Here is a 24,655-nt window from a genome sequence, read left to right as displayed (position 1 = left end):
CTTGGTGGGACAAAGTGGGATATTTTGAGGTTTCATCACGCTACTCAGAATGGTGTGTAATTTAAAACTTATAAATTGTTTGATTTTTGGAATTTTTCATTTAATATTTTCAACCATGGTTAACTGTGGGTAAACGGAAAGTGAAATTGTGGATACAGGGGATTATTATGTATGTATTTTAAAACCTTTAAATGAATATATATGCATATATGTATATGTCTTTTTTTTTTTTTTTTTTTTACGAAAATGGAATCATGCTGTATTATTCTCTTACTTGGTTTTTTCACCTAATATAACTTGGATACCTTTTCATCATACTCAAAATTGCTTTTGTCTTTTTAATGGTTATATGGTGTTTCACTGTTAGGTTGTCCCACACCAGCTACCCTCTATAGGTGTACATTTATGTTGACATCAGTTTTTTCCTATCACAAATAACCCTACCACGAACATCTCTATCCATATATGCATTCATGAGTATTTCTGAGGAGTTGCTTCTAGAATTGGAATTGTTGAGTTAAAAAGTATGTATAGAGTCAGGATATCTGACATTTTATATACACTAAAATCTTAATTTTGTTATTTGAATAATACTGTGCCTTTTTTAACCCCTACTACGTATTTTGCTTTGTTTTCTTTTAAAGATCATCATAAGTATTCTTTTGCCACCCACCATTTTGACGTTGGAATTTAAAAGCAAAGCGGAGATGTCCCATGTTCCCCAGTCCCAGGATTTCCAGTTCACGTGGCATAATGGTGACCAGAACCCCAGCAGTACCAAGGAGAATGCTTGTATGGTTAGTGCACTGTCGTCGTAAACTGAGTTCTCATGGTATTGACTGCACACAGTGCACACATGCACCAAGTTTATTTATTTAACAATCACATTATAGAATGGCCAAGTATAGTATGTATGATAAGTTTAATTAACTCCTATGTATAATTAAGCAAAATATCCCATTTCTGAAGGCGGCCTCATGATTGAGGTAGTGTTTGAACTGTGACTTGAGGATATGGAGAGGGAAAACAGCTTTTCAGTGGAGGGAGACTACTGAGGCAGGACATGCAAGGTGTATGTCAGGCATCATAAGTTGTATGGTGTGGTTAGAGTCCAGGTTATGGTGGATGTGGAACAAGGAGGGAATATTTGCAGGTGTGGCTGGGACAGCGTGAGGCTAGGTCATGGAGACTCTTGCATATCCTGTGAAGGAATATGGTTCTTATTCTGTAGGTAATGATGAGCCAGTGACCATATATGACCAGAGTGGCAAGGTGATCTATTAGGAAAATTATTCTGCCTCCAGTGTATAGGATGATGCATCAAGAAGACTACTGGATGCAGGGAGAGAACAAGCTAGTGTGACCATCCAGGTGAGAAGTAATAAGGGTTTTATCCAGGGTTAGTAGCAATGGGCGTGGAGAAGAAAAGAGAGATTTTAAACGAAGGGTCAAACAGGACCTGAACATGGGACCTGGGCAAGAGGGAGATAGCAAATGTTACTGAGATGTTGATGGTTAAAACAAGACCATCTTTAGAGTGATCTAGGGATGACTGGGAAAAGAGCAGGTTTTGAAGAGGAAAGATGAGCTTAGTCTTAGACATATTGCTGAATCACAAAACTATTTTTAAAAATTGAATAATAATGTATTTTTTCTTAGAGCATCATTAAATGGGAATGGTGACTGTAATACAGTAGAAAGTAAACATGAGTTGTAGTGGAGCTTATTTTTGTAGTTATAAATTTATTCTGTGTGTTTGCTGGTATCGGATTCCTATTTGAGAGAGAAGAGAAGAGGGAGAGAGGATGATGGGGGAGGCGAGAGAGAGAGAGAGAGAGAGAGAGAGAGAGAGAGAGAGAGAGAGAGAGAATGAGATTTGAGTAGAATAAAAGGTAAGAAAAATATTCTGGTGTTTACCTATTCTAAGGGAAAAAAGTCCTGAATTTAAATTTATACTCCCATGTTTTTGTTTTGTTTTGTTGTTGTTATAGAAGATGACATCTTTGAACTCAGCTCAGAGTTAGGATCAATTAGTACTTCATAATCCATATCAAAATGCCAAGAGTAATTAAAGACCTAATGAAACACTCCTGGAAAAAATAGTAAGGGAAGTGAATAACAAGGTCATTATTTAAATTGCTTTCTGGGGTCTTTCTGCAGTGGTAGTGATGTCATTAAAATCATAGTAAATGATGACTTTGTAATATGTTCTAAGCCATTTTAACTGTGGGCTGGTTTAGACCTGTCAGGAACCAGGTCTGTTCCTGCACCTCTAAGTCACAACCCCACTTCTGCCCAACGTGACGTGAATGACACTCACATCAGGCATTGACATAACCCTGCTAGATGCTGACGCCTCAAAATTGCATTTTCCTGCATTTATATGGACAACAGGCAAAACGTGATTTATTTCTTAGCTTGAAAAACTGTTGCTGATCTTGTGGATCTAATGCTAGAGAGAGATCTTTTGTGGATGGATTGAAGAAATGTACTAGTCTGAGAGGCATTGAATAGTATTTCTTTTTATTTAATTTTCAAAAAATCAGAAAAGTAATGCATTTCCTGCTTAAAAATTAAAACCACACAAAACTCTGTAGAGTGGGGGTGAAATCTCGTTGGCTTCTTTTTCATTATCCCTGAATTTCCTCTTTGCAAAAGCAACCAGGCTGCAGGTGCTTTTTTCTTTTTATTTCTTTTTGCCCCTATTTCTAAAGGCTCTCCTGTGTGGGCACCTGTATGGTCACTTTTCACGCAAACACTTCTCTGCCACACAGGTACATATTACTCATCACCTGCAGGGCTAATCCCTTTGGGCTGACACACACCTTTTGAGAAAATGATGAAAGATTTGATGCTTTCCCCAGAAAAACGCATGTACAACACAAATACTTGCATGAAGTTCATAGGGTCCATGAACTTCAGGGAAAGAACCTTTGCTGTAAAGGAGTGGAGAAGCTCTCGAAGCCAGAATCCCAAAAACTAACTCAGCATCCAACTTTCTTAGGAATTGGAACAGATGTGTTATCAGGATTGTCAATTTTGCCCTCCTATAGGCTGAAAATAGTTATATTATTGGTTATTGATTTTGTGGGAATTTTATGAATATCCATAGGTTCCAAATACTGATAAAGGAGACTAAATGGATCAGGAACAGGGGCCATTTAAAAATTCTTGCTACTACCCTAAGTTTGAGTAGGTCTGATTATTAGAGACTCAGATTGCATTTCAGGAATACCCTGTGTTCCTTACCTGGTCAAAGACTTATCTAATACATGTACTTTCCTTTCCTTCGAAGATTAAGATTATAATTTGGCAGGTGGGTGCCCAATTAATTTCTGATATGTCTATTACATGTTTATGATCTTTTTTGAGTATGCTCATATTTTAGATAAGCCCCTGACAATAAATTATTTGTTTATTTTACAGAAAGACTGTGATATGGAGAGGGGCCCTGATGAGAAGCTAGATGAAAACCATCACTTTGTTGTTAAGAGTGGTCCCCAGACCCTTCCCTTGACCAGGAAGGTCTATGAGTTCTACAGCGCTCCAATTGTCAAGTTTTGGTTTTATACGGTTGGTTTCATCGTAACAATTTACGATGGTTAATCGCTAATGATAACATTGGTGATATGCCTGATTTGTCAACTTGTGATAAAATCTAGAATTGCAGTAAAAAAGGGGGCCGGGGGAAGGACCAAAGAGTAGAAAAGAAGATTGGAGGGAGGTGAGTAAAAGTTAGCACAGAGCTCTCCCTCTTTGGGAGTGAGGGAACAAGCATGTTCTTCTTTCTCGAGAGCTGAGTGCGTCCCATTGGCAGGCCGGGACTGAGCATGTCAAGCTTAGTGGCACGATAAGATTAACCACGGTGGTGAGGTCGATTCTTTTCCCCAGCTGGAGCAAAAAAGTCAGCAGTTCAGTCGATTTTTCCCCTGTGGGAATAGTGTGTAATCTAGAAAATGCAAGTGTGTTTTTTTTCCTTCAAGATATGTTTATAAATATATAGAGAACAGTTAAAGTGTAGAAGGTTAATTGTATGAACAAATACAAAACCTGTTATGGATGACAGAGATACAGAGAAAGCCTGACCTGTACTTTCAATGTATTGATTGCTTTTAACTTTTACTTAATAGCATTATTTTTCTAATGCTTATTTATACATAAATTGCTCATGGCCAAAATTTAAAACATTTGAATTGGGACTGTAAAAGGAAATTTGTCTTAATGTGTTATATTTCAAAATATTTACTTGCTCAACTGCACATGGATTTTATATAATTATTGAGTAAGGACATAACTCTGAATGATTTTCATCCGTTTTCCAAAGTCAAATCTCTTTCAAATGGTATTTCACCATTTTTGTGAATATGAAATAAAATATCCCAGAGACTATGATAGTAGCTCTGAGAGAATTTTAACCATACCCCCATCATTGGAGAAAGAGTATTCAAATATTTCTTTCCTTAGAAATTCACAGCTTACGAACTCTTAGAGACAGGAGCAAAGCAAATGGAACAACCAAAAAAACTGCTTACAACTAGAACAAATAAGCCAGCCACAGCTTCCCACCATAACCAATGGTGAGCACGGGAATTTTAGTCTTGGCTGTCAGGTTGCTATGCTAGGTTACAGCGTGTGTGCTTTATTTAAACAGTGTGTTGTTATAAATGTTATGATGAAAAAGCAAAAATGTAAACATTTTTACATCTTTTTTAAAAACTGGGAAGAGAAAGAGTCAGAAGCAATATCACAATCAACAGTGTCTGACCACCATGAAATAATGACTAAAATGTAAAAAATAACTGCTTGATAGAACAAATTTATTATCTTACATCCCTAGGGGTCATCAAACATATTCAGACTTAGAGACAGAGACCCAGGGAAGTATAGAATTGATAGACTTTATCTTAACTTGAATAGGCATTTCTACTGTAGTTCTTGAGCTCATAGGCAGTAATATCCACCCTGCCTGCCTAAAATACCACCTATTGTATATACCAGCGGTTCTCAACCGGTGTGTTGCGACCCCTTTGGCAGTTGAACGACCCTTTCACAGGGACCGCCTAAGACCATCCTGCATATCAGATATTTACATTACGATTCATAACAGTAGCAACATTACAGTTATGAAGTAGCAACAAAAATAATTTTATGGTTGGGTCACAACATGAGGAACTGTATTTAAAGGGCCAGAAGGTTGAGAACCACTGGTATATACTATCACTATTGTAAATCAAAAGTGCTTTCAACTGTTCTCTATGTAGAACTAAACTTAGAAGACTGATAAAACTTAGGTGGGGCTACTAGTAAAAAAGATATTATAAATAGGGATGTAAGTTAAAAATAAGATGAACAAACACCCACATACACCCATTTTTCTCTTTACCTACCTGGGATTTTTAATATAAATGTTGATCAGCTAGCATTGTGTATTGTCTCTGAAGCTATATAAAGGGCTGCCCCATCTCATTGTTAGTTATCATAGCAATTTTCTGGTGGGCAATTTGGTAATGTGTCAGTTTTAAATGTGTGTGCTCAGCTCTTTTACGTCTGGGAATATATATTAAGGTAAAATGTTGGAAAAGATTACAAAGCTATTATCACTAGTACATACGTATGTGTGTGTTTACTGTATTTTAATTTTTTGAAGAGTTTGGAAATATATGTTTAATATACCCAGTTAGTAATTAAACATATTCTTGAATGTCTACCATTGTGTCAGGTCAAGTGCTGAAATCAAAACATCAACAATCTTTAATGTAATTAAAGCTGGACAATACTTTTCCACTAACCAGAATGTTTTAATCAACATAAAGCAAAAGTCCCAGCAGTAGTAAATGCCATGTTGTATTATATTTGGAAATAGGCACATACTCACACTACTCATTTGGTGTGGTTAGCACACACACGTTTTCTATATTTAAATGGAGGGGAAGGTGTGTGAGTCAGTCTGGGCTTGCTGTTAGCCTGAAAATGCCCATTCTGGAATGTGCAGTGTTCCAGAAATTCTGGTCAGAAGCTTACAGGACAAGACAGTGACCCCTTCCCATGCATTTGAAACAATGACTTTCACACCTGTCACTTAATCCTAGAATAGATAGCTGGGTTCTTGTGTTTTCCTTGATATTAGGTTATCAATAACCAGAGGGTGGTCCAGGTTGAATTTTCACGTTATCTCATTGAAGGTCACATGTGCTTATCTGCCCAGCTCAGTCCATGTCTGCTCGGCCTCCTCTATTACAACCATGACTCACGTCCAGGGAATGTGTGTCCCCCTCACAGATGGCGTATCTGGCGTTCCTCATGCTGTTCACTTTCACTGTGTTGGTGGAGATGCAGCCTCAGCCCAGTGTGCAGGAATGGCTCGTTATCATTTACATCTTCACCAACGCCATTGAGAAAGTCAGGGAGGTGAGCTGTCCCTTCTCCCCTTGTCTTCTGCATCCCTCTGCTAGAGGTGTTCTGGGCTCTGGTGATGAAAATGGACAGGTCGGGTGAGAGGCAGGCAGACAGTGCTGATTCTGATTTGTGTGCTGCAGGGAGGGTATTTAGGGAAAAATCTCTGATTGCAAACCTTTGTCCTCACCAAATACTTTCTTTTGGTTGCTGTTCTTTGAAAGTAGTTGTTTTCAAGGACATCTTAGTGTGTTTATCAGTCCTAGAGAGATGCTATCTAATTTTTATTAGACCGTCCAACTTTTTGATTTCCTGAAAATGTGTGTTTTGTTTTGTTTTTGTAAGATTGATTGTTCATAGCCTAGCATTACTTGCTTATTATCAGTTCATTACAGAGTGGCACGTAAATGGTCAAAGTTGAACAAAGGTAAAGAATTCATTTATAGTTTTCGAAAGATTCTGCTAAATACCTTTGAAAATTGAAGCTGAAAATCCTTCTAGGGCAAGTAGTCCAAGAAACAAAACAAGATATAATTTTTGTTTTTTGTTTGCAATGAGTCACTTAAAAAGAGAGAGAGAGAATATTCCTATTCAGTTATAACTGCAATCACATAGAGCTATAACTTAGACTGTTTTAGATATCAATGTATATGTACCTCTATGCCTATGCATTTACATACATTGATTTTCTCCTAGAGCTAATGTGACCAATGTTATATACTAAGAAAACATATTCTGAGTAATTATACTTATATAGTCTGTTAGTTACTATTGGGTTTATAGGTTTTAGAAAACAATTCAGGAAAAAAACGTTATCTGAATTCTACCATTTTTATGCTTCAGGGAAAATAGGTTTATTTTACATTCAGTTTGTCTGATCTTCTGTTGCAGGGTAATTTCTTATAATAGTGAGTTCTAATATCACATTCTGAGTAATTTTTCAACAACTCAGTAGAGAGCAGTAGTAGGACCAGATTGCAGAATTCCTTGGTTTCAAAACAGTCTTCTTTGTGCTGAACTGTATCTCATGAAATGGAATTGCAGCTATATAGATCCATTGCAGTGTTAAGTTCTAAAATGTCTAGGTGTTTTCCTGTGTTAGTTTAGGAAGAATGAAAGCTAGAAACACTACTTTTTTAAAAAGCAAACAAAAAAACCTTCTGTTTGGGGTTTCAAATAGCTGGCTATCTGTAAGAGTGACATTAAATATATTTATAGAATCGTTTAAATAATTATCCAAGGCTAACTTAAGTCTCCAAAATCCTCTTGTGATCTTTTTTTGGGACAGCATTTAAATTACCGTCTAAATCAGCGGTTCTCAACCTGTGGGTCGCGACCCCTTTGGGGGTCGAACGACCCTTTCACAAAGGGTCGCCTAAGACCATCGGAAAACACACATATAATTACATACTGTTTTTGTGATTAATCACTATGCTTTAATTATGTTCAATTTGTAACAATGAAATTGGGGGTCACCACAACATGAGGAACTGTATTAAAGGGTCACGGCATTAGGAAGGTTGAGAACCACTGGTCTAAATGAAGCAGTTGATACATTAAAGAAGATGATATCGATGAGAGTCTTGAATTATACCATGCACTAAGTTTCCCCTGTTTGTTCTCCTTTTAGGTCTGTAGTTCAGAACCTGAAAAGTTTACTCAAAAGGTAAAGGTATGGATTAGTGAGTACTGGAACCTCATGGAAACTGTGGCTACTGGCCTGTTTTTGGTTGGTTTCGGCCTGCGGTGGGGGGACCCTCCTCTGCACACAGCGGGAAGGCTCATCTACTGCATTGACATCATATTCTGGTTCTCACGACTTCTGGACTTCTTTGCTGTGAACCAACATGCAGGTCCCTATGTGACCATGATTGCAAAAATGGTGAGTACTGCCTGCTTGTGTATTCTGGTGCTCTTTTCAATGCTTTTGCCTGATTTCATGGTTCACATTCAATAGTTTAAGTTTTGAAATTACTTATAGAGGCACAGAAAATAAGATCATTTCATCACTGCTTTCTTATAACCACAAACTCATACAGAGTGGGGCAAAAATGGGTTTACAGTTATGAGTACACGATGCACAGAATTTATTCTTGTATTATTATTTGTTAACTAGAGGTCCAGTGCACAAAATTCATGCACCAGGGAAGGGGGGTGTCCCTCAGCCCAGCCTGCACCCTCTCCAATCCAGGACCCCTCAGGGAATGTCCAACTGCCTGTGGGATGGGGCCTAAATTGGCAGTCATACATCCCTCTTGCAATCTGGGACTGCTGGCTCCTAACTGCTCGCCTGCCTGCCTGCCTGATTGCCCCTAACCACTCTACCTGCCTGCCTGATTGCCTCTAACTGCCTCTGCTTGCCAGCCTGGTCGCCTCCTTACTGCCCTCTTGCCGGCCTGGTCGCCCCCTAACTGCCCCCCTGCCGGCCTGGTTGCCCCCTAACTGGTCCCCTGCTGGCCTTGTTGCCCCCTAACTGCCCCCCTGCCAGTCTGGTCACCCCCTAACTACCCCCCTGCTGGCCTGGTTGTCCCTTAACTGCCCCCCTGCCGACCTGGTCACCCCCTAACTGCTCCCCTGCCAGCCTGCCTGATCACCCCTAACTGCCCGGAAGGAAGTCAAACATCCAGAAGATGTCCAGTTGACCTGGTATAATTAGCATATTCCCCGTTTATTAGTATAGATCATTGTATTATTTTCTATATGAACTCCTATAAATCTACTTTTGCCCACACCTGTATTTAACAAATGTCCTTAGAGAATTGTGGAAATAAAAACCCCACATTTTACTTTTTCTAACTTCTGGCCCAGTTGGTGAAAAGTTGGATATTCGCTAATCACAAGCTGTTCACATTTCATTACTTCTTAAGAAAAGAAGCACGATTCTCTACCACTAGCAAATTTATGCTATTCCATAGACCATGTTGACATGAAACACATAACTGTGCACGAAAAACAAAGTGGTTTAGCCAAAGGAAAGCCAGCTGTGCATGGACTAGGGCATTTTGGTCAATGACTAGACAGTCCTATTGTTGGCAGGTATAATCATGATGGTTGCTAGTGTTTTATTTGTCTTACTATAAATTTCAAATCTGTGGTAAAATTCTTGTGCGGTACTATCTTGCAGACAGCAAACATGTTCTACATTGTGATCATAATGGCCATAGTCCTGCTGAGCTTCGGAGTGGCACGCAAGGCCATCCTTTCGCCCAAGGAGCCCCCGTCTTGGAGCCTCGCGCGGGACATTGTGTTTGAGCCATACTGGATGATGTACGGAGAAGTCTACGCGTCAGAAATAGATGGTGCGTGGGAGAGTTCATCAGCCACAGAATTGAACTTTTGTAGATGCTCAGAGTAAAATAAAAATCTGGAAAGTAATCACCTGAATCTTAAAAAATATAAAAAATGTATGGTATTCTGCTAAGTTAATGTGCTAAATATTTACTTAGAATCATAGGGCTCTGATTCATCTTATCTCCTTCTTTTAAATGCTGTTTTTTTTGTTTTTGTTTTTTCGTAGTTTGTTCAAACAAGTCGTCCTGCCCTCCTGGTTCTTTTCTTACTCCGTTTCTCCAAGCTGTCTACCTCTTTGTGCAATATATCATCATGGTGAACCTGTTAATTGCTTTCTTCAAGTAGGTTATTTTAATGAAATATGGTTATTTTGTTGAAATAAAAATGGGAGCAGGTATTTGGGGTAGATTCACATATATTTTGAGTGTGAAACCTTTTTGGTTCTTGTGTGACCCGTATTTCAAAATATGGGCATGAAACTACTCTTAGGAAGGCAGTAGAGCACGAGAAGAGAAAAACAATAAATGGAAGTAAATAAAAGTGGAGTGAAAGGAATTATGCATTGTAATTTGTAGTCTTTCCCAAATTTATGAGGAAGACTACAGGTTTCTGTCAGACTTCCATCGTTTCACTTGTTCAGACCGAAAACCTTGGATTCATTCTCAGTGCCTCTAGTACTTTCAACTGAAACCTGTCAGGAATGCCTGTTGACTCTACCTTCAAATAGATCATCAATCCAGCCACCTCTCACTACCCCACTGCTATCATAGAGCTTCCTAATTTATTCATCTGCTTCTGTGGTGGCCCTATATTCTAATATCAACACAGTGACCCTTTACAAACATACATCAATGATGTCACTCCTCTGCTCCAAATTGTTTAATGGCTCCCCATTTCCCTCTGGGTAAGAGCTGAAGTTCCTACCATGACCTAGAGGACTCCCTGTGATTTGACTTCCCTTCTACCTTTCAAATCACACATCATGCTGTCTTCCCCTCATCCATTTCTCTCCAACTACATTGGCTCCTCAGCAACACAGGCGTGTCTACATTTGCTGTTCCCTCTGTGTGGAATGCTCTTCCCAGGCATCAGTGTGGTTCATTTCCTCGCCCCTTCTCAAGTCTTTGCTCAAATGTCCCCTTTTAAATTAGGTCTAATCTAAGGATGATATTTACAAGTGCAGCCCCCTTTCCTTCAATCGTCTCCTTGGCATGTCTGCTCCTCCTTACTCTTCGTTTTTTCTTACCCACTTATATAACATATACAAATATATTTTATAATTTATGTATTGTATTTTTATGTCTATCTGTCTTCTCAGATAGACATAAAGCTCATCAAGGACAAGTTGGTGTTCTTGTTTGCTTGAATTTATACCAAGTACTGAAGATATAAGAAAAGGGAAATCAATGTATGGAATGTAAGTAAAGAAAGTAGAGAAGATAAAGGCTAGAGGGAGGCAAAATAAATGAGAAAAAAGGAGTTGCATGTAATGGGGAGGACATACCTTCCTGCTTTTTACAAGATTATATGATAGCTATTATCACTTGTAGCTCCAGCATTTTATGAACTTTAAAACTTATTGGTGATTAGTAATTATTGCTATATTTTGATATATCAAGTAATATTAAGAGAAGGGCATTAGATTTTTATTTCTCAAAAACATCAGGTGTCAAGAGAGGTTGAGAATCCAACCATGAACCTATTTCCTCACTTTAGAGATGAACACAATTGAGGACCAAGAATGCTGAGAAAGCCAAGACCTGACTACTTGTCTAGGGGCCCTTCCCACATTCTCTGTACCTATAATTAATGACCAAGAATCTGAAATACACTGTGGCTATCTTTACCTGCAGCTGGGCAGACCGTAGTCAAACCTGGAATGGCAGTAGCATGTAATCTGGTGGTTCTCAGACTTGATCATGCAGGAGAATCACCTGAAGGGCTTGCTGAGCTACAAGTTGCTATGATGCTCATGCTAGAGTTCCCAATTCCATAGTTCTGGAATAGGGCCCACGAATTTACATTTCTGACAAGTTTTTAGGTGACGCTGTTGCTTCTGGTTCAGGGACCACACTTTGAGAACTATTAAAACCCAGTCATCCATTTTCTTCATCTACTTTATGAAATGTCCCCATCCTCTTATCCTAAGCTGGCTTTCTCCTTTTCTTTATTATTACTCCAGTGTGTGTGTGTATGTGTGTGAGAGTCAGAAACATTGATGAGAGAGAAACATCGATCAGCTGCCTCCTGCACATCTCCTACTGGGGATATGCCCGCAACCCAGGTACATGCCCTTGACCGGAATCGAACCTGCGACCTTTCAGTCCGCAGGCCAACGCTCTATCCACTGAGCCAAACCGGTTTCGGCCTTACTAGCATGATTTATTGTAGAAGGTGATTAATGTATTTTGTTGGGTGCAAGAAGAATTAGAAATGCAATGGATAGTATTTTCATTGACTAGCTGCTGGTAATGTGTCAGGTGAATCAATCATAAAATTTGATTGAAAATAAAGAAAAAGATCTGTTCTGTTTCAGGGTTCTATATTAAAACATTGTCCCTCTCTTTCTACAACTTACAGTAATGTTTATGTAGATATGAAATCCATTTCAAATAAACTGTGGAAGTACAATCGCTATCGCTACATCATGACCTACCACGAGAAGCCATGGCTGCCCCCACCGTTCATCCTGCTGAGCCATGTTGGCCTCTTCCTTCGCCATCTTTGCCATCATCAAGCTCCAAGTGACCAAGAAGAGGGCGATGTTGGATTAAGTAAGTTTTCATTGATGAGACAGGAGGAAGAGAGTAGGGTGTGGAGAGCCAAGGTGTAGGCACACCAGAGCATTGCCAGTGAAATTCAGGGCACAGGATGGAAGGCTCTGGGGAGTCACTGACACCAGTGTCAGCTGAAGAGCTGGGTCTAGGGAAACACATTGTCGTTGTGTGATCATAGTGCCTTTTGATTTACTGGTACTTTGAAAGAATGGAATAGGTAGGAACAGATTCTGTTTGAATGTGTAAAGGCTTTATGTTTTTACACAGGTGTTATTTATGGAATACCTGTGTTTTCTCTGCTGACCTGGAAATTCATGGTCTAAGGCAGTGGTCGGCAAACTCATTAGTCAACAGAGCCAGATATCAACAGTACTTCTTCAAAATAGACTCGCCCAGGCCGAAAACCGATTTCTGCGCATGGGCCACGAAGTTTCAATTGCACTGTACGTGCGCCTGCACGTGATATTTTGTGGAAGAACCACACTCAAGGGGCCAAAGAGCCGCATGTGGCTCGCGAGCCGCAGTTTGCCGACTACGGGTCTAAGGAAAATCGATAAACAAGACATTTTGTTTAACTTATAAACCAGTCATAGTTCTCTCGTTCTTCTGAGCATGGCGGTGCTTCTGAATAGATGTTTCACATCTCCAAGTACTACCACTCAGGATACAGAAGAATGGGCGCTCTCTCTCTCTCTCTCTCTCTCTCTCTCTCTCTCTCTCTCTCTCTCTTTTACTCTCTCTCTGCAAAGCTTAAGCCTACATATTTTAAGATCTCTCTAGTTCATTTTGCTTAACCATATCTTGGCTGCATGCTGTGACTGTCATACTAATTCTCACAAGAGAACATTCCTTATTGTGATTTTATAGATCTTCTGTAGTTCCTCTCAAGCAATCCCACAATTGATACCAGGTCCATTTCTAGATAATTCTGTAGAGGAAATAGGTGGCATAAATCCACAGTGCTTTATCACAAATTGCAAATCCAAAGTACCTCTGAAAATGGGAGGTCTTTTTTCTTTGTAGGTTGTGGGAAGACTCATTTGGGTAAAAGTTGCTTAGAAGACTAATGTCTTATTCTCTTTACCCCTGTAGTGTGAATATTCATTGATTTTGCTGCAGAGATAGTCATGTGTTTGATTGCAGGGACTGCTCTAACTAAGGGTTTTACTCATTTGTGGTATATATGCTTTTTTTTTACTTTCCTAAAACTGGAAGCAGAATTCTAATTACTAAAACACACCTGGTTCCAGGAGTTTCAGATAGGAGGTTGCTCATTTCAGTGAGTCCTTAGGGGGACAGGTGTAACTGCAAGGTTGACAGGGTGATATTCTTTTGTTCCTGGTTGTTGGTTATGTGAAGTATTTTTCCTCTCGAGTCACTTTGGAGATTTCTTTTTCTTTTCCATTCCCCCACCAGAGATTCAGTCTTTGTAAGGAAGTCAAAGACAACCGAAGTGAATTAAAAGGCTTATCATTATACTGTAATTCTTAGGCTTTTAATAGAGCTCCATCCCAGTCATTGGCTGCAGAACTGTCACAACCTAATAGATTGTGAACCACTTGAGAGATCCCGGAATTAACTAGGATTTGATCAGATTTCCTAGCACCATATCTGGGTTCATCTGGGTCTGGGCTTATCGGATGATTCTGGTATAAAACTCAAGTAAATTTTCTGTTCACTCCAAGCTCTGGAAAAGTCCTGAATTTTGTGAGATTGCTTCCACTCCTCTGTATTGAGGATCAAGATGTGTGCATATGGGGCAGCAGTGCCACCTGGCGGACAGTTCCAAGAACGCTCCACATGCCACCATTGGCACTGGTCACTGGAATTTTTCTGTGGATTGCTTGCTCTCAGGAATGCACAGGAGTTTCAAGTCATGACAGTTGTAAAGTTTCTTGTTCATAGGAGAGTCTTTAATGCAAACAGATATTGAGAGTTGGGGAGATAATGGATATATATATATATTTTTTTAGTATTTGAATCTTCCACACAATGAAATCAGAAAACATTATGCACTTGGATATTGTTTTCTTTTAGCTGTGTTTTTCAATTTGAAGTTCATATGTTTGTCTCTTATTATATGGGAAAATAATGGAACACTTTCACTTCTAGTAAATTCTGGAGAACTCTGATGGTTCTTTGTTTCCCTAGTTTAAGTGAAATGATTGAAGAGACCCTCCCACTTTTATCCCTTTTCAACACCATTTTTATATTTTCTAAGTACTGGGAACTTGCTCAAAAGATGTACTTTTTCTGGTTAGGTCAGAGTGACAGCCAAGTTTGTAGACTGAATGACTGTTGAAGTTTGATGTAGAGTTGCATCACCAAATGCTGTCTGTGTCTTTTGATGAGTTGAATTGTAGTTCTGTCAGGGAAGGGGGCTAGCCTCCATTGGTGATTGACGGATAGTAAGGTATCTTTTTCCAGTAGAATTTAGTATTTGCACACTCAGCCTAAGAAGGTCAAGCTTTCTTACACTTACCAGGTTAGTTTCAGATAAAGGCTTTGTCTTTTAGCCTTGATTTTAACCTGTAGCTTATTTATTGTCCTTTTGAATGATAAAACAGTTGGCAGGGAAGAAAAGGACCATCCATTTGGGGGAGTCAAAATTTATACATGGATTTTTCCACTGAGCAGAAGTGAATTTTTGTTGATGTGTAAAAACATTCTAACCTACTAAAATATTGAAGAGGAAGTGTCTGTTTTTTATGAGTCATCTTCAGATTCTCATGCCTGTTAATAGGATAAACAGGAAAGACCCAGACATACGTTTCCAGCTGTTCCTATATCCTGTATCTCCATTAATACAAGGAATACAGTCTGACAAGGCAGCAAACTTTTACCATACAAGCTACAGTTTATCAAATTACAGCACAAGTAGAAGAGAAGCCACTCACACACTGTATCAGATTCCTATTAAAGGTGAATCATGATTATTTTTGTGTAACATACTTATTTTCACAGAACTCTACCTGAGTAAGGAGGATCTGAAAAAACTTCACGATTTCGAACAACAGTGTGTGGAAAAGTATTTCCATGAGAAGACGGAAGGTCTGAATTGTAGTTGTGAGGAACGAATCCGAGTGACAGCAGAAAGGTAAAAGATGAGTGTATTTTCCATCCCCAAACTACCACCCAAACCTGATTCTACTAGAATGTCTAAAAGGGTACAAAGATCTACTTTTGAAATGCAGAGGTTTGGATTCTCTAAAATGTTCTCTAGTAACATGTAATGTTTGTGTAATTAATGCATGTTTATTAAATCTAGTTACTGGACATGAATGGTGAATAAGAGACACGAGTCCCTACCTCCATAGGACTTACATACTAGTGTGTGCATGTGGAGGAGTGAGGGGGTGGAGGAGAAAAAAATAAAGGAAACACATAAAAGAAATATGCAATTTAATGTTCAGCAGTAAAAGAGCCATGAAGAAGTTACAGTACTATTATAAAGGAACTAGAGGCCCAGCGTGTGAAAACTCGTGAGACCCCAGACCCACCGCACCGCTGTGGGGGCGGGACCCCAGTGTCTGCCGTGCCGCCACCCGCCACATGAGGTGGGACCCCAGTGTCTGCCGCGCTGGCAAGACCCATCAATGCACCTCCTAGTGACCAGTTGTTTGGTCGTTATGGCGTTACGGCATTACGGTGTTATGGCAACGGGCTTTTTATATATAGAGATGGAAAACGATAGTGGCAAGGGGTCTGTCAGAGTTGAGGGGTGGGTTGGGCAGTTTTGGGTAGCCTGGTGCAGGCAGATCGCTCTGAGGTGGGTGAGGGGAGAGACTGAGGGCAGTGGGCCAGGCAGAGACACCTGGTGGCATGGTGCACCTGGTCGAAGGAGCAGCAAATGCAGGCGCCTGAGGCAGCAGCAAGGGTGTCAGGGGGCTGCAGGGAGGTCCGGAGGAGGTCCAGTGTACCATGCTGGTTGCATGGAGAGTCATGAGGATCTCAGGGCGCATGACCAGCAGTTAGCTGTGCAGTGGAACTGAGAAGAAGTGGAGACATCAATTAGAGCTTTCGTGGAAAGGTTTACTGTGAAGGGAAGCAAGGAGGGACTTGGGGACACAGTAAAGTTCTTTCCTTTTGTTTCATGTGATAACAGAAGTGTGGGTGGTCTTGGAAATGATCCACCAGCAAGAAGCTGCAGGAGGAGGGAGGAGGTGATTTGCTAACATGGAATCCTGGAGAAGGGGTTTCATGGAGGAGCAGGGCAGGAGAGAACATGGCCAGTGTGATGGAGATGCATGGGGTTAGGAACATGGATCTCACAGTAAAGTGACCAGCTGAGAGTGCCTGTGGGCATGTGTGCTTTCGGGGACAGTGCAGGGAGTCCATTCAGAGGTTTGAGGAGAGAGGAGATGTGTTGCAAGAGTGAACACATTCAGAAACTAGTAGGATACAAACTATTGTGGATGTACTGCTAATTGTGGGTACCCAGCATTGGGTTAAAATAGGGAGGATGGCATGCATTGGCATGCATTTTAAAAAAAATATGTTTTTATTGATTTCTGAGAGAGGAAGGGAGAGAGAGAGAGGAATAGAAACATCGATGATGAGAGAGAATCATTAATTAGCTGCTCCTGCACACCCCCTAGTGGGGATCGAAACAGCAACCAGGGCATTGCCCTGATCAGGAATTGAATCGTGACTTCCTGGTTCATAGGTCAACACTCAACCACTGAACAACACTGGCCAGAACTGCTCTTGTAGCTCGAAGTAAATCAACAGAAGTTAAATGTGTTTCTTCATTGTGTGTGTGTGCGTGTGCGTGTGTGTGTGTGTGTGTGTGTGTGAATCCTTACCTGAGGATATTTTTTTCATTGGTTTTGTAGAGAGAGTAGAAGGGAGGGAGCAAGGGGGGGGTGGATGAGAGAGAGAGAGAGAGAGAGAGAGAGAGAAACATCAATGTGATTGGTCGCCTCCCGCATGCACTACAACCAGGGATCCAACCATAACCTTTCCGTGTATGGGATGACACTCCAACCAACTGAGCCACCTGTCCAGGGCTCCTGATTTTTTTTTTTTCTTGGGATCAAATAGAGAAGTATTAGAAGGTAGATGGATATGTAGCTTCTGGAAAATATTCTAGATGCTTTCAAGGATTTTACAATGTAATTAGGAGGCTCTAATTTAACTTCAACACATGATCAATGTTTCCTCTTGATAGTGCTATTTTACCAGCCCTGCTTTTACACGATTATTTTTGTTGAGGTCATTTCGGGGAGCTCAAAAATGAGGTGTGGGAGGGAGGGAGGGGAGAATATTTTTCTCAGGTAGCTGAACAGTCATTTGCAGAGGGAGGGCAAGGAGATCAGGAGGCTATCTGCTTGTTTGCCCACCTTGAGAGCAGAGATCAGCCCTGTCCTTACAGAATGAAGTGAACTGCGAAAGTGGAAAAGGAGAACATATTAGGTCTGTTTTATGTCTTACTTTCTCTATGTGGAATGCTGGCTGCCTTTTGACGTAGTGGTATAAGTCAGCATTTCCCTGTCTGCGCTGTGGAGTAAGATGTTCATTAGGTATTTCTCCATAGGAAGCATGTTTGGTCCATGGTATTTGGGAAATGCTACATTTTTTAGGAAGTCCTCACACTAACATAAAGTGCGTTGTGGCTCAGTCGAGTGATAGGTTGAGCAGGTCTGTCATTATTTGGCCGTGAAGCTGCATTGAGGAACATTTGTGGCCAAACGCCGCCCAGCATGGGGAGGATTGGTGTAACTCACTTAGCACTTCATGGGACTCCAGGAGCCCCAGAGAACTTCGCCTGGATCCCAGCTGAGTTGCTGAGAGGTGCAGGGGCACAGTGGTTCACGCCATTGAATGCGGATTTGGACTCTGTCACCGAGCACGTGACTGGCCATGTGACCTGTCCTCTTTTCATGAAAGGGATAATAGTAATGACCACCTTATAGGGCTGGGATGTGGATGAAATAAGAGAATCGTGTAGAGCCTTTGGAAAATGCCTGGCACACAGTGACCACTCACTGAAGATTACAATCGTCATGATGACTATAATTATACCTATTATAATGTCATTTTAAAATATTTTGTCCAAAGGCCCACCGTGAAACAAGAACCCATCCTGGTCTCCCCTCCATCCTCAAACCTTGCACAGGGGAAACGAAAATGATAAGAATGTGCTTCATGTGTCAGAATGACTGAAAGGATAGATTAAATTAATGTAGCTCGCAGTTGAGGAATATAATTAAAATATGTTTCATAGGACATAATGCTTTAGAAAATAAGTGCCTGTAAAAGCCAGAGGACCCGATTTGAGGGTGACCAGGTTATTTGTCTAACAGGTCTGTATTGTAGCACGTTACCTGTTGCTGTGAATGGTTGCTAGTTTCTATTGTGTCCATGCGATGTGGCTGCTGCTAATGGCACTTAATGAGTCTCCATTACTGCTGTTCAGACTGTACTGGTTTTGAATTAGATGAAACAGTGCACTGGATGGGAAGCTCTAATTAAGCATATTTGGAGGGGAATATACATATATTTTGTGCTCTTTCCCTCATCAGCGTTGCCAATTCTAGTTTTGCAGGTTCCAGAAGGTCAGGAAGCATTTATTAAGCCTCTATTGAGTTGTAGAAGTTGAATTCTATGGCAGACACAAGAAAGAGAAGGTGCCACCCACATAGACGATAACAAAAATGGAAAATGCCACCCTCGTTATTATTTATTTCTTAGGTGCAAAGCTGCCAGAGGGAAGAATGGGAGATTGCTCAACCAGGGACTTGAGGGGCTCTTGAGAGGGGATGTGTAATACTATTTTGGGAACTACTTGATACAGCTCTTCACGGACTAATCACAGCTTCTCCCAGTCTCCAAATAAGACTGGGAACCATTTTGTGTTTCTGCATAGGGTCATATCAGCCATGACACCGTTGGTTGGATTCCCTATCTTACTGTTTTTACTTTATTCTTGTTTCTCAAAGATTTTCATTATTGAGAAATTGGAAAGCTTACTCCCTCCTCCAAATAAAATAATAAAATGGGGGGTGGGGGTGAGGAGAAAGAACAATGTCATAAGCCAGAGTCCACTGTGAAAATTTTGGTCTCCTCCCATTTCGCCTTCTCTATGCTTTTAGTTAAAACTATACGTTTGTATTTTGTTCCTCGCTTCAAGCTTATACATCAAAAACATTTCTTGAATTGGTTAACCAGTCTTTGTAAACGTATTTTAACTTTTATTTTCTCTACTTACAAAGTTTTTCATACCACATTTAAAAGTATATACTGCATGCCCTAACCGGTTTGGCTCAGCGGATAGAGCGTCGGCCTGCGGACTCAAGGGTCCCAGGTTCGATTCCGGTCAAGGGCATGTACCTTGGTTGCGGGCACATCCCCAGTGGGGGGTGTGCAGGAGGCAGCTCATTGATGTTTCTAACTCTCTATCCCTCTCCCTTCCTCTCTGTAAAAAAATTAATAAAAGTATATACTGCAGAACATAACTAACATCTATATCCTCACCCCTACTGTTAGAAATAGCCAAAAGAAATTATCAACAACATAATTTTGAATTTTAATGACTTCATAATATTTTATCTCACAATGTAAAGAATATCTGTGTACTTTAGCATAGTGAAATTCTTTATATATGTTGCCTAATTGAATGCTCCAATTTTGCATCCTTGTCTGCTTAACTAATACAGTTGACTATTTTACTATATTTCCTTATATTTTATCTTTTGTGAATTGTCTGTTCATGTTCTTTGGAGTCCTTATAAATTTTTTTCTGCAACAATTTGTAAAAGTTTTGATTTATTAAGGAATACAGACACCTCATCATATTTGTTAGAATAATTTCTAATTTATTTTTTTGTTTTAAAATTTTGTATTTTTATGTCTATGAGTTGTTTATGTAACCAAATATGATACATTTTATAATTTATGGTATTCCTTGTTAAGCTTAGACAGCCATATTAGCTTCCCAAGGTTGCCATAACAAAGTACCCCAAACCGGAGGTCTCACAAGAACAGAAATTTATTGTCTCACAGTTGTGGAGGTTAGAAGTCCAAAATCAAGATGTCGGCAGGGCCATGCTTTTCCGAAGGCTCCAGGGAGAGTCCTTCCTTGCCTCCTCTAGCTGCTGGTTTGCTGGGAACCCTTGGTGTCCTTGGTTGGTTTGTAGATGGATCATTCCAGCCACAGGGCAGTCTTCCCCCTGGGCATCTTTACATCATCTTCCCTCTGGGTCCAAACTTCTCCTTTTGGTAAGGACCCCGGTCATATTGACGTAGGGCCCACGCTAATGGTCTCATTTTAACTGTATTACCTCCGTAAAGACCCTATTTCCAAATAAGGTCACATTTTGGAAGCACTGGGGATTAGGGCTTCACCATCTCGGGGGGGACACAAAACAAAACCCATCCCCACACAGAGATATATACAGAGAAATAAATATATATATATTTATATATTTTATTGATTTTTTACAGAGAGGAAGGGATAGGGATAGAGAGTTAGAAACATCGATGAGAGAGAAACATCGATCAGCTGCCTCCTGCACACCTCCTACTGGGGATGTGCCTGCAACCAAGGTACTTGCCCTTGACCAGAATCGATCCTGGGACCCTTCAGTCCACATGCCGATGCTCTATCCACTGAGCCAAACCGGTTAGGGCTATACAGATAAATATTAACCAACATTTTCTCTCTCTCTCTCTCTCTCTCTCTCTCTCTCTCTCTCTCTCTCTAAATGAACTCAATTGTTACATTTAATTAGACTCCACTTGCAATTTACTTTTGTGCTTGCATAGCTGAAGTTGTCTTGTGTGGCTTTGACATGAATCAGTGACTAGACATCATGATGCTGGCTTTAAGTATTCAAAGTAACTTTTAAAAAATTGCCTCAGGTTTTCTCTGATGTAGGTCTCTTATAAGTACCACGCGCTAACCGATTGCGCCACTGGAGCTCCTGATGTAGGTCTCTTAAAGTAGGGTTTGCCTGAAACCTAGGAAATTTGAGATGTAGATTTGGATTTTTTTAAAGATGTATAAAACATTTTTTTCTAATTGCATATTTGATTATTGATGCTGTTCCTATCATTCTGGTTTCCTCCTCAGGATATCCTTTCCTTACCAGAATAGCATAGTGCTTGGCAATAGGAGATATCCAAATGTTTGTCATATAAATTAACGATTATATAAATTATTTTGAATGGGCTGATTGGTGGGATAACTAACAGGAAGCTGGACATACGGTTCTGAAATATTAGAAATAATGGCCCATGTAGATTTGTGATTTTTCTGTATTGGGGTGACAGGGGGAACTATAGGAGTGGGTGAGATCCTCTGGAATGAGGGTACATATTGGAGATGGAGGGTGGCAGAAGACACACTTAACTTTGGGAAGCAGCTTAGGCTGAGGAGCTACCTAAGGATGGAAGAAGGACACGAAGAGAATAAGGCAAATTCCCATTGGCTTAATGTGTTTATTGGCTTTCTCCCTCCCTTCGTCATTAGGGTTACGGAGATGTACTTCCAACTGAAAGAAATGAATGAAAAGGTGTCTTTTATAAAGGACTCCTTACTGTCTTTGGACAGCCAGGTGGGGCACCTGCAGGACCTCTCTGCCCTGACAGTGGACACCCTAAATGTCCTTTCTGCGGTTGACACGTTACAAGAGGATGAGGCTCTCCTGGCCAACAGAAAGCTTCCTACTTGCAGAAAGCTTCCCCACAGCTGGAGCAATGTCATCTGTGCAGAGGTTCTAGGCAGCATGGAGATGTCTGGGGAGAAGAAATACCAGTATTACAGCATGCCTCCTTCTTTGCTGCGGAGCCTGGCCAGAGGCCAGCATCCCCCAAGAGTGCAGAGGGGACCCCTTGTTGAGACTGCCGTCCGTCATAGAGAGACTTCAAATGTAAGAAATGACCAGGAAGAGCAAGAAACGGGAAATAGTATAGTTGCTTCTTGCCTTGACGGGCAAGCCCACCCAAAGTATGGCCACTTTCTTTTGGTCCCTTCTCATCGAAAGCAAGTTCCTTTTTCTGCAGAAACTGACTTGCTTCTGTCCAGATCACCTGTGGAAGTGGGTACAGGTGTGCTGGCACCTGAACAGGTCACCCAGAATGGAGTCCCTGTTCATCTGACTTGGCAGACCCCAGTTGTCTCAGCCCAGAGCTCAGTGGCTGAACACAAGGAGCATACGCATGAGCCAGTCGTTCAAATACCAGCCAGACAAGGCAGGGGAGAGAAAGTTCTAACCACTTTGATTTGCACACCTGCACCCATGAAAATGACCTTCCCTTCCCAAGCTGAGAGCGTGCAAACTGGAGGTGGATATGTGAACTGGGCATTTTCGGAAGGTGATGAAACTGGTGTGTTCAGCATCAATACAAAACGGCAAACCTGGTTGGCCTCCACTTGTAACAGGAACTCTAACGAGAGTGGACAATGCCAGAGGCAGATCCGGGGCCGATCCCTCCCTAATACCTCAACAGGATGGGCCCAGCACAGTGATTGCTCAGAGGTGGGGCCAAGACTCCAGCCAAACACATCCCTTTGGACCAATCCTCTCCGCAGAGACAGGCCCCTCTTTCGGAGTCAGAGTTTGAGAATACACAAGAAGGAGAAACTGAAGGCCTGTAAGGTTACAAGTAAGATGTAAACACTTAAAAAAAAAAAAGTGTTAATTCTTTGCATTGCTACTATTTTTAAAAAGTTTATAACTTTTGGCTGCATTCTCATTCTCTCCATTCTCTCATCCTTCCAGTAAAACAAAATAGTTCCCATACCATCTTAAACTTTGTCGTGTAAACCGTTTCCCTCACAGATTGTTCAGGATCTTCAGAGATGGGGCAGTCAGCATGGATCAAAGCAAAAATGCTAACCAAGGATAGGAGGTCGTCAAAGAAAAAGAAGAAAACACAGGGACTCCAGGTGCCCGTAAGTGCCTTGTATGTTTTTGGCAATTGAGACAGCAGCCAATCTTAGCTTGTTTTCTCTTTCGTCTAAAGCAGCGGTTCTCAACTTTCCTAATGCTGCGACCCTTTAATACAGTTCCTCATGCTGTGATGACCCCCCAATTTCATTGTTACAAATTGAACATAATTAAAGCACAGTGATTAATCACAAAAACAATATGTAATTATATATGTGTTTTCCGATGGTCTTAGGCGACCCCTGTGAAAGGGTCATTCAACCCCCAAAGGGGTCGCAACCCACAGGTTGAGAAACACTAGTCTAAAGCGTCATACACACAAAATAACACCGTGAAGATATAAATGTAAGAGCCATTAGAGTGGGTGTGCCACAATTCATTAGCTCACATGTTGAAGGACATTGGTCTCATGTTTAGTTTCTGGCTGTTCCATACCAAGCTGTTGGGAACATTTGCACACAAATCTTTGTGAGGATATATGACTCACTTTCTCTCCGGTAAACATTTAGGAGTGGAATGTCAGCGTCATATGGTAGGCAGTTGTTGTAGAAGATACTCCCAAACTGCTTTCTAAAGCAGTTGCATCATTTTACATTCCCACCCATCTGAGTAATGCTTTATGAGCATCCCTGCAATCCACATCCTCACCAGTCCTTAAGGTGCTCAGTGCTTTCAATGTTAGCTTTATCAGTGGGTGTGTATCTAATGGTGGCTTTCGTCTGCATCCCATAGTGATGTAGCGCGAGGTATCTTTTCATGGGCTTATTGGCCACCCATATATTTTTTTGGTGACATGCTTGTTCAAATCTTTTGTCCATTTAAAAAGTTGGGTTGTTAGTAAGTTGTAAGATTTACTTTGTATCTTTCAAGGAATCTGTCCGTTTCACCTAAGTTGTTGAATTTATTGGCATAAAGTGTTTATAATATTGTTATCCTTTACTGTCGATGGGATCTGTAGTGACATCACTTGTCTCATTCCTGATATTTTAAATTTGAGTTTTCTTTTTTTGTCTTATGATCAGTTTGGCTACAGTTTATGTTTTATTGATCTTTTTAAAGACCCAATTCTTACTTTCACTGATTTTTTTGTGAGTTCTAGTTCATTGATTTCTGCTCTTTATTATTTCCTCTGTTCTGTTTACTTTGGGTTTAATTTGCTCTTTTTTTTGTAGTTCGTTAAGGGAGAAACTTTGGTTACTGATTTGAGACTTTCTTCTTTTCTAATATAGGCAGTTAGTACTATAAAATTCCCTACAATAGTGTTTTAGCTATCCTACAAATTCTTTATTTTCATTTAGTGAA

The 24,655-nt window shown here is 40.5% G+C and overlaps 1 protein-coding gene across 1 annotated transcript in view; it reads left to right on the top strand.

The window, feature by feature from the left end:
• TRPM6 (transient receptor potential cation channel subfamily M member 6) overlaps positions 1–24,655 on the top strand; it is a 118,599-nt gene that overhangs the window by 58,691 nt on the left and 35,253 nt on the right. Inside the window, exons 17-26 of the mRNA XM_059656204.1 lie at positions 645–797; positions 3,427–3,573; positions 6,280–6,408; positions 8,024–8,275; positions 9,518–9,692; positions 9,911–10,025; positions 12,265–12,458; positions 15,426–15,558; positions 21,934–23,069; positions 23,246–23,358. Coding sequence (XP_059512187.1) covers positions 645–797; positions 3,427–3,573; positions 6,280–6,408; positions 8,024–8,275; positions 9,518–9,692; positions 9,911–10,025; positions 12,265–12,458; positions 15,426–15,558; positions 21,934–23,069; positions 23,246–23,358 — 2,547 coding nt within the window. The remainder of the gene's footprint in view (positions 1–644; positions 798–3,426; positions 3,574–6,279; positions 6,409–8,023; positions 8,276–9,517; positions 9,693–9,910; positions 10,026–12,264; positions 12,459–15,425; positions 15,559–21,933; positions 23,070–23,245; positions 23,359–24,655) is intronic.

The sequence above is a fragment of the Myotis daubentonii genome, chromosome 11 (genome assembly GCF_963259705.1).
Source record: "Myotis daubentonii chromosome 11, mMyoDau2.1, whole genome shotgun sequence".
In the NCBI taxonomy this organism is placed as follows: domain Eukaryota; kingdom Metazoa; phylum Chordata; class Mammalia; order Chiroptera; family Vespertilionidae; genus Myotis; species Myotis daubentonii.
Note: the sequence above shows the minus strand (reverse complement) of the source record. Positions and strands in the feature narration are given on the sequence as shown.